Source organism: Panicum virgatum, chromosome 3K, assembly GCF_016808335.1.
Source record: "Panicum virgatum strain AP13 chromosome 3K, P.virgatum_v5, whole genome shotgun sequence".
In the NCBI taxonomy this organism is placed as follows: Eukaryota; Viridiplantae; Streptophyta; class Magnoliopsida; order Poales; family Poaceae; genus Panicum; species Panicum virgatum.
The window spans coordinates 648,814-658,837 of record NC_053138.1 but is presented as its reverse complement, the minus strand read 5'-3'; the positions used below and the strand labels follow the sequence as shown (position 1 = coordinate 658,837).

The following is a 10,024-nucleotide window of genomic DNA, read 5'->3' as shown; positions in this document are numbered from 1 at the left end:
CCGGGGAAGGGGCACCTTCACACCGCCGGGACAGGGGATTGTTGAGTGCTGCCGCCGCACCCCAGCCAGAGGACTCCAACAAGCCGCCTCCATACCAATCCACTCGATGCCACTGCAGCCTCTGCCTCTTGGACAGGGGCCGCCGCCGACGCTCGACGCAGCTTGCAGGTGATGCCGCCGTGTCGTGTGGCCATCGTAACTGCACCTCCTCGCCACTCGGCGCACGCCGGAGGCGCGGCGCACCGCGGGGGTGGGGGGATTGCCATGCCGCCATGGAAAGGGGACCGGGACCGCCGCACACCGCCGGAGAGGACACCGCCACGCCACTAGTGGAGGGCGCCAGTGGTCGGATCTGCTGGACCCGAGCTGCTGCCACTCCACCCCGCTGGTCCTCGCGTGGCGCCCCTGCCGCATCGCCGCAGCCGGCTTGGCCGCCCTCCCCTCCCGCGCGCCTCGCGTTGCATGCCCTGCTCGCGCCGCCGCCCTGCTGGGCCCGCACGCCCAGCCTCCGCCGGTCGAGCACCTCGCTAGGTCGCCGCGCCCTTCCAGCGCCGCCGCAAGCCGCCGTCCTGTTGGGCCCACGCGCCTGGCCGCCGCTGGATCTGCGCCTCCACCGGCCGAGAGCGTCGATGGTTCGCCACGCCCTGCTAGTGCCGCCACAAGCAGCCGCCCTGCTGGGCCTGCACGCCCGGCCGCCGCTGGATCCGTGCCTCCACCCTTCCAGCGCCGCCGCAAGCCGCCGGATCTATGCCTCCGCCGGCCAAGCGCCGCGCCGGGCTGTGGCGCCCTTCCAGCGTCGCCGCAAGCCGCCGGCGGGGGTGCTGGAGGCATGTGGGGGGAGGAGATTAGGGTTATTGGATGAGGTGGATGTATTTATATATGCCTGGGTCTGGGCTGGGCTCAATGGGCTGGTTGGTTGAGGAGTTGGTTCGGCCCAGAAAGCTAGTTGGTTAGTCGAGGCTTTCATTTCTTATTGAAAGCCCTAGGCTCCTCACATATATATACACACACACCCACCCACCCTTCTTTCTTTCTACCTGGCCTTCGTGTACACAGCAGATAGATGTGTTGAGTGACACTTGTGGCTACAAATAACAGATAAAATTTATTTCTACAATGAGTAAAATAATGTATGTAATCTACTATATAAGAGTTCCTTTCGTACTCCAAGACCCTCAGTTAATTAACTACTAGAGACAATCTCTCCCTCTCTCCTCTGTTCGTCGATCTTCACAATTATTGATGCATATATATGCTATTATTATTCTTACAATTATATTTCTGTAAATATGTGAAGATAGAATGAAATTAAAGCAAAATGTTAAAAGGCATGCATCTCAAGTTTATGCATTCACACATATTTTTATTGTGAACAACTGAAGGGCGTTATGCATGCATGGGCGCTAAATTGTGTACCTATCGGATTTCAGGTATCCATAGCCATCTCTAAAACATAGTGGAACTACAGTAACCAATGCAAGACTCACACTAGAATTACGAAATTAAATTAGAGATGCAGCTAGCAGGCGTCCTCAGCTAAATTAAGTTGAGAAGACCAGAGCGTTAGTTGCGTGCAATATATATAATCTAGATGCATGCATGTTCCATAACTGCGCGCTTGACACCGATCAACCGTACATACTCGAAATAATTAAAGACTGTACTTAGAGATGCAAGTTCCAATTTTTTTTGAATCATTGAGTCGACCCAAAATATGATAAAATAAACTAGAATGGCAAGCTACGTAATTAATTTAGGAGAAAAAATGAAAAAAATCCAAAAACACTAATGGGTACTCACTTACATCCCTAGCTGTACATCTTGCATATACACGTACGTCATGGTGCTTGCGTCACTAGTATACGTGTGCACGCATGCAATTGCTGGTGGAGCGCATGCATGCTGTGCCGAGCCGAGCCGAGCCGAGCAGCTGGCCAGCCTTTATAAACAGCAAAAGCTAGCGGAGTATGTAGTCAAGCTAGCAGCCGGCCGGGGACGATGACGCTACTAGTAGTAGGGCCGCAGCAGGGTGATGATGAGCTCCAGGCTCAGCTCCGCGACCTGATGCTCTTCTTCATGCCATCTCCGACGACGACGAAGGTGGATGATGATCAGTCGTCGTCCGGCGGCGGCACTGAAGGCGGACAGCAGCCTCCAGCGTCGTCGTCGTCGTCATGCTGCGATGGGAGACGGCGGCGCCCGCGGGGGAGCAAGAGAGGCCGGCCTCAAGACGACGACAGCAAGTCGTACAATGGCGGCGAACAACACCTGGAGCCTCCTCGTCATAAATCCTGCAAAACAAGGTACACTGGCTTCTTCGATTTGCATTGCACGCATGTATCATGGTAGCATGACTGATAATATATGGATTGCATTTATTTCAGCTGCAGCAGGAAGCAGCAGAATAAGCAACGGCGGCAGAAGATGAGCGGCGGCACGTCGTCTCTCGTGACATCCGTGCCCGATTTCGATGGGTACCAATGGAGGAAGTACGGCCAGAAGCAAATAGAAGGTGCCATCTACGCTAGGTACGTACGGTAAATCTTTAATTTACTTCCTGCTAGCTTGTTTGTTTGTTTTTTCGCGACCGGACCTAACCACGTTTTCATTAAAAGAGAACTAGCTTGTCCGATCCGTAAAAAAAAACAGAAAAGAAGATCGATCGATCGAGCTGCCCTAAGATGCCATTTCCATGCCCATTTTATGCATATTGTTGTATCGAGAGATCAAATTTTTAGAGATTCTCTCTGGTGTGTGTGTGTGTATGAAGCTCCACACCAAATAATCTTTCAATATTTGGACAGTGACACTAGCTGCTGATGGATGCCTGACGATTATGCGCTGTCCCTTTAGTTTGGTCCCGTCTCTACCAACGCTAGCTGCAACACAAATGATGACTGTATCTGTCGTGATACACGTTAGGCCTTGGTTGTCGCATGTGTTTCAGGACCAATATAATGACCCAGCGATTGAGACAGTACGTAAGCTTGCAAATTTGTATTTTCAGAAGAATAATTGAGCTGCTAAAAGTTATATACAAGTATGAATAATTCTTGAGGGGAAGAAAAGGAGTAAGACTTGCACACTACATACTGATGATCGAGTTTAATTAATTTGTTCACACGCACGCATGCACGCAGGAGTTACTACAGGTGCACCCGGAGCGCGGAGCAAGGCTGCCCGGCCAAACGGACGGTGCAGCGCAACGACGACGACGGCGGAGCTGCGGCCCCAAAGTACACGGTGGTGTACATGGGGGAGCACACCTGCACGCCCAACGACGATTCCATGGAGGCGCCGCCGATCATCCTCGAGACCACCACCGTCGTCCCTGCAGTTATTAAGAGCACCAATAACAGGAGAACCCCTCAAGATCATCATCATGACGGCACCATTACTGTTACTAGTGTCGCCGCCCCAACATCATCATCAGGCGGCTCTTATTGTTCTAGCAGCACCAGCACCAATAACACCGTTACCGCCGGGATTGATGACTCTCCGGCGATCTCGGACGACATCACCTACTGGAGCAGGTTGTTCGGCGTCCATGACAGCTGGGCCCCAGCAACGGCTGCTGCGTTGCAGGAGATGGAAGAAGATTATTTCACCGGACCAATCCGGTCACCGGTGCACATCGCCGCAGCGGATGCTTGTTGGACGATTGAGGACCATCACTTGCTGCTGCAGCAGCTAGCTAGTAATGATCAGCATCCTACTGTTTCCCATTTCTCTTTCTAGCTAGCTAGGTACTCCTCTGTTCCAAAATGTAGATCTTTTTGACATTTCTAAATTCATATATATTGTTATATATCTAGACATATGATATATCTAGGTGCTTAGCAAATATTATGAATCTAGAAAAGCCAAAACGACCTACATTTTGGAACGGAGGGAGTAGGTATTATGCGGTGGTGAAGGGCGATCCTTGTACTGCTGTATGTACTTACATGGATGCATGCTTGCTTGAGTTAGTTGCTTATTTGTTTTCTTTCTCAAAAAAAATTCAAATTAGGCTAAGATGATAATTAAATACTTGGCCACTTCACCAAACAATAACTCCTGCTCTGGAAAATATTATGCACTCAAAACAACTTTACATATATCATACAGTGATATATACGTACTTAGGCCGTGTCTAGTTTCTTTGGCGTAAATTTTTTAAAATAGAATCTTACTATTTCAGATTACTAAATAAAATTTATTTAGAAAACCTTTTGCACATATAGGTTGTAAATCGTGGGATGAATCTAATGAGCCTAATTAATTCATAATTAGCGAATGGTTACTGTAGCATCACCGTTGCAAATCATATATTAAGTAGGCTCATTAGATTAGTCTCGTGTTTTACAACTCATCTGTGTAAAAAGTTTTATAAATAGATTTATTTAATACTCTATGCATGTGTCCAAACATTCCATGTGACGAATTTTAGGGTAAATTTTTTGGATGTAAACACGGCCTTAGGATAAACCAGACGTAAAGCGTAATCTTAATGTTCCCCACAAAATATATAAAACGGTAATCTTAATGTTCCCCACAAAATATATAAAACGGACCTAGTCTGACTATACAAATACGGGCCCTTGATAGAGGTACGCATAGCTCAATTTTGGTAGGCAACGTATCTGTGATGACTTTGCAAATATCGAGGATCAACTGGCTCCATCCCTAGTCGGTGATATTCACAAGGATAGGATTTTATTCGTGTGTTTATAATTGTCAGTGTGTATGCGTGTTTATGATCGTTTGCGTCTGCACTATCAAGAAAACAATGTGTCTCGAGAAAAAAACACGGGCCCTTGATGCATGGGCCAACACGAAAGTCGGTATATATGCTTACTATGCCCTGGTAGACAAAATCGTCAAGGTCCTCCGTTCCCTCCAAAAAAAAAAAACCCGTCAAGCTGGCCTGGAGCCCAGCCCAGTAATCACTATCGCTTTAAATAGGTGGCCCCACTGGCTGGACCAGCAGCCCTGCACGAGATGCACGATTTTTCCCAGGCCATGACATCACGCCCGTGGCGTCACTCTATTGCCGTGTGCAGCTTACGCGCACTGGCCGCCTAGCTAGCTTGCATTTGTATCTGCTATCACTATCACTTTATTATCTTGTCATTTACTAGTACTTTTAAGCTTATATATGTGTGTGTGTGTGTGTGTTTGTCAATTCAAGCTTAGCCGATCAACCAAAAACACAAAAACTATCCTCTGTTTTCTAGAAGCATACGGCACATACTCCACGAACATAACATATATACTCATGCATGCATGATACCGATGTGTCCTATAGCTAGTCATAGATTCTTAAAATCTTTTGACCGGTCAACCTTATTATACACTATTAATTTTTTATTTTGCTTCATCAACACTCCGTCCTTCCGGACAACGCTACGACCGACGACTACTCGCTCCCGCCTAAGACAAACCTAGCCAATGGTATCTATCTGAACTTGACCGACAAATCACAGGCCGACCTGATTTCAAGAGCCGCAAACTGAATATAATGACGGAGGAATTCTCCGTTAATCTCACGTGCCACGTCGAGCATCTCTACTGCGTCCTTCCTGAAGCCGACGTCGGGCATCTCTACCGCGAGGAAGGCATTGTCGGGCAGTCCCTACAAGGATGCTTGCTTCGGCGGTGGCTGCTTCTGAAAGGGCGCTTTTCTTTCTTAGTTTTTCTTTTCTTTTTTTAATTTCCAGTCTACGATAAGTGTTGGCTGTGTGGTTGCTCGTGTCGACGTCCCAATCCGATCGGACAGAGATCTCTTGAGACTCGTGTTGATGTCGCAATTAAACCAGACGGAGTTGGGACCTAGGTCGATGTCCCAATCCGACCTAGGCGCGGTGGTGTGGTCGTGTTGTTCCCATTCCAACCGACCAGGATGCGGCGTCGTCGATATATATTCAAATCCGATCGACTTTAGTTGTAGATGTAGCTGTAGGTGTTGTAGTTTTGGTGTGTGGTTTTCGGATCCAGTTTACCTATAACTGGATCAATTCTTTTCTTAATAATATATATGCCGGACCGCAAGGTTCATGATCTTTAAAAAGAAAATCTCCATTCACCTAACCTTCAAGTGTGAATTGCATGGTTCTTATCATGTTGTGTAGTGTACTAGTATATGTGCCTGATGTATATGCAGCGCTTCTACCTTAATTTAATTTTGTTCACTATACTATATATCTCAAGTTGTTGACCAGAAACGTGGTTAATTGATGAAAGAATATGCAAGGACAACATAAACCCCGGCTCGTGTGGGCGTACCCACAAAATTTTGAAAACTAGCTATTACTTCTAAAATATCACCATATAAAACTCAAACATAATCCATATGATCTGAAATGCCGCACCCCCCTCAGTTTCTCTCTAGCTCCACCCCTGGCTCCTAATTATAATGTTTAGCAATCATGCATGTTTTCCTTGATGTCTCTAAAAGAAAAATATAATTGATTCAATAACTATGATGATCAGAACCTACACAATGCAATTGATAGTATGATATTTCCGATTCTTCTTATCTTATGAGATTTTTAGAATTTCTTTCCTAGCGTCACTACAAGAAGTCCCTGGATGTTAGTACCAGTCATAATTTAGTCTCGTACTAAAGTTGTCACGAAGCTATTTTAGTATCGGGTCCAAATTTAAAAGCCTCCGGAGCCATTTTAGTATCGGATCATAACACCACCCGGTAATAACGTCACCTTTTAGTATCTGTTGGTGTTTTGGCCAGGTACTAAAATGACATGGTCATTTAGTACCGATCAATGACACCGACCGATACTAAAGGGTGACATTTAGTACCGGTCAGCGTCTTGGCCCGGTACTAAATAGGGCTCCACAGCTTATTTAAAAGGAAAGCATTTCGCACACAGTCACATGTGATGCATAGGTGTGATGGCAATAGAAGTTATACACGAGATTTGAGGTTGTGGGTTTGAATCCTCACAATCGTGTGTATTTTTTCTTCTCTTTGGGTGGTGCGTTTAGTATTGGTTGGCTGTGCGTGTTTAATTAATTAACCTTCAGTTAGTAATATATAGTAACCCTTCCATGTGGTCTAAGTGAATGTAGCCGATCGGCACATGCGCATGGTATAGTGTGTTGAAAGTCTGACCTCCTGGCTCGTGCATGCTCGATGGAATGGAGAGATGGAGGTCATGCTCATGCACGCCCATGCGTTCACACCACGAAATGGATGTCTCACTGCTTCTTTTTATCCATCTTCCTGAATACCCCTATATAAGAGCCATATTTACTGACTCAGCAGCACGTGCCAATTAAGCTTGACATCACACACAGCATGCACATTCGATAATTCTAGCACTAGTACTGTATACACATATATAACCAAGTGCATGCTGATGGCCGAGTACACACTGCACGACCTCTACCTATTAGCTAAGCTACCAGCTGCAAAGTCTCGCTGTGTCCCTCTCTCTCTCTCTCAAAGTCGCACCCCAGCGAAAACTACCTGCAATCACAGACGCAGTGACAAACGCAAACACAAATAATTGAGAGCGTACATACTGAATGGATCGCAAGAGCAGCCTAACGCCCTCGCTGCTAGAAAAACGCACATTCGTCCGCGGCCGTTAGTACCGGTCACGGTTTTGGCCGGTACTAACGTGCAAATTTAGTACCGGGTCAAAGAAACAGTGCCCATGGGAGCCGTTTATTACCGGCTGGTGGCTCCAGCCGGCACTAAAGTGCGCCACCGACAGCCCCCGACAACCGCCTAGTGACAATTTAGTACCGGCTGGAGCCACCAGCCGGTACTAAATTGGCGCCAAGAAACTTAGTACCGGCTGGTGGCTCCAGCCGGTACCAAATGGGGAGCTTTCGTACCGGCTGTAGCCACCAGCCGGTACTAATGCTCCCACTATAAATTGGGGCTTCTTCCTCCCCGAGCCGAGCCAGCGCCCATTTCACCAGAGAGCTAGCTCGAGCTCGGTTTCTTCTCTCATATTAGAGTTGCGCCGCCATTATTTGATCCATTTTTTGTGTGATTTGGACTCATTCAAGTGCGCCAAAGGTTTGCAACTTCATCCTCTCTTCATTGATAGTCTTTATTCTTCGTTTTATGCTCTATAGTTGGAGAAATTTGTGACTTTTAGAAATAATGAGGATGAGTATGATTTCTTTGATTTATGCAATGATTTGAGATATATAGAACTGATGACTTGAATGTGGGAGTAGGTTTATTGGCTAGGTTGAATATGAAAAATTTATAGACATATTTTTCAATTATTTTCTATATATTACAAATGACCGTAGCACATTTTTTTATTTTTAGATTCAGATGAGCATGTGGATAGTAAAAATTTTTAGAATGAGTGTAGACAAAACATGTTATTGTAGTAGATATAACCATAATGTGGATAGTTAATTTTTTTATAATGAACTAATGAAGGAATTATAATAGATTTTTTTATTATGAATAGATTATTTTGACACTCTAGTGATGTATTTATTCAGGCTCACATTGAAATTATCTATAAGCTAAAAAAAATCTTTATTTCAAAACAAGTATACGTCGTTAATCTCCATCCAATAGTGATGACACTAACTTTCGGGGAAACACTATGCGCTATATGGACGTCGCGAATCTGTTGGTCGCATCACCAGCACTTCCGATTGATACGAAGACAGCATTTGACGCAGTCAGCGTGGCCGTTGTTGCATTGAGAGTATATCAACGAGCACGCTGCCTATGCCTAGTGCTGTGTTCCTATTAACCGGAAATGTTGGTGCTGCGACTGGCCGATTGGTGACATCCTTGTACCGCACCGTGTCCCCCAGAAAGGCATTGTCATCACCGTAGGGTCGAGGTTACCGACATATACATTTTCCGAAATAAAGTTTTTTTTCTTCTAGATGGTTTCTGGATATTGAAAAGAGTGTTCTCCTGGAACTGAAGGGTGTCAAAATAATTAGGAGTTATAGAGATTTATTTCAATTAATTAGAGATTTCTCTCAATTAATTTATTCAGGTTTTTTTAGTCCTTTTCACTTTTTGAGTCACTTCAACTAGCCAATAAGTGTATATATCTAACATTTCTTGTATCCATATGTATGTATCAACAGTTTCTACTGGATCCTACTTGTGATCGAAATCGATCGGTCCCGAGTTACTGTGTGGGACTCCTTGAATAAGCCACCAGAATTATATCAAAATCTCGTAGACATCATGCAAAGGGCATGGTCTCGGTTCCTCAAAACACAATTAGGAGTCGCGTCAACACCGACTGAGCTTGAATTCAACTATAACAAGCCGGTACGAATATCGCACATCTACTTTCATTTATTCAAACAGCATGAATATTTCATAACATGTATATATGTATATATGTATATAGTGTTTGAGACAGCAACAAGGAACCAACCTCTGCGGATACTACGTATGTGAGCACATGCACTTTTTTTCAGAGAAACCAAGAGGGTGACACAAGAAAACTTCGAAGTACATATAACATTAGTAACAATTTCTTGTATCTAATTCCATGCAGGTACTAAATTAAACTATTGGTGTTTATTTGTTGTTGACAGATTTGGAGACTGAAAGAGAACCTCATCGAACCGGAAAGAATCAGGGCAATTCAAGAAGCACTCTGTGGATTCCTGTTGGATGAGGTGATAAATCCAAAAGGTGAATTTTATTCCGATCCAATTATAAGTGTGGCTCGAGCTGATAAACTCAACAAACGCCGCAAGAAGGATGCCGGTGCCGATGACGATGCAGATGATTAGAATTATTGAAGAATTTGTCGGAAAAAAACTTATGAGAATTCATACTTGTAAATATTATTGTCTTTTATCCATGTATATATATAATTTCTAACATTTCTTTTATCCATGTATGTATATGTATATAATTTTTTTATTTGCTTTGCTCCATATACAAATATGAATTCTAGATACGAGTACGAGTACGAATACACAAACCGCTGCGAGTACGACTACTAATACTAATTAATTGAAATTGAAAGGAAAAGAGAACAAATATAAAACATCAAAAAGAAAA

General features: G+C 44.8%; 1 protein-coding gene across 1 annotated transcript; it reads left to right on the top strand.

The window, feature by feature from the left end:
- The first annotated feature begins 1,962 nt into the window (after nt 1-1,962).
- On the top strand, nt 1,963-4,017 carry LOC120696551 (probable WRKY transcription factor 70). The gene is made up of 3 exons (XM_039979502.1): nt 1,963-2,303; nt 2,385-2,528; nt 3,141-4,017. The coding sequence occupies exons 1-3, from the start codon at nt 1,999-2,001 to the stop codon at nt 3,736-3,738; spliced, it is 1,047 nt and encodes a 348-aa protein (XP_039835436.1). The 5' UTR covers nt 1,963-1,998; the 3' UTR covers nt 3,739-4,017.
- Nucleotides 4,018-10,024: the final 6,007 nt, after the last annotated feature.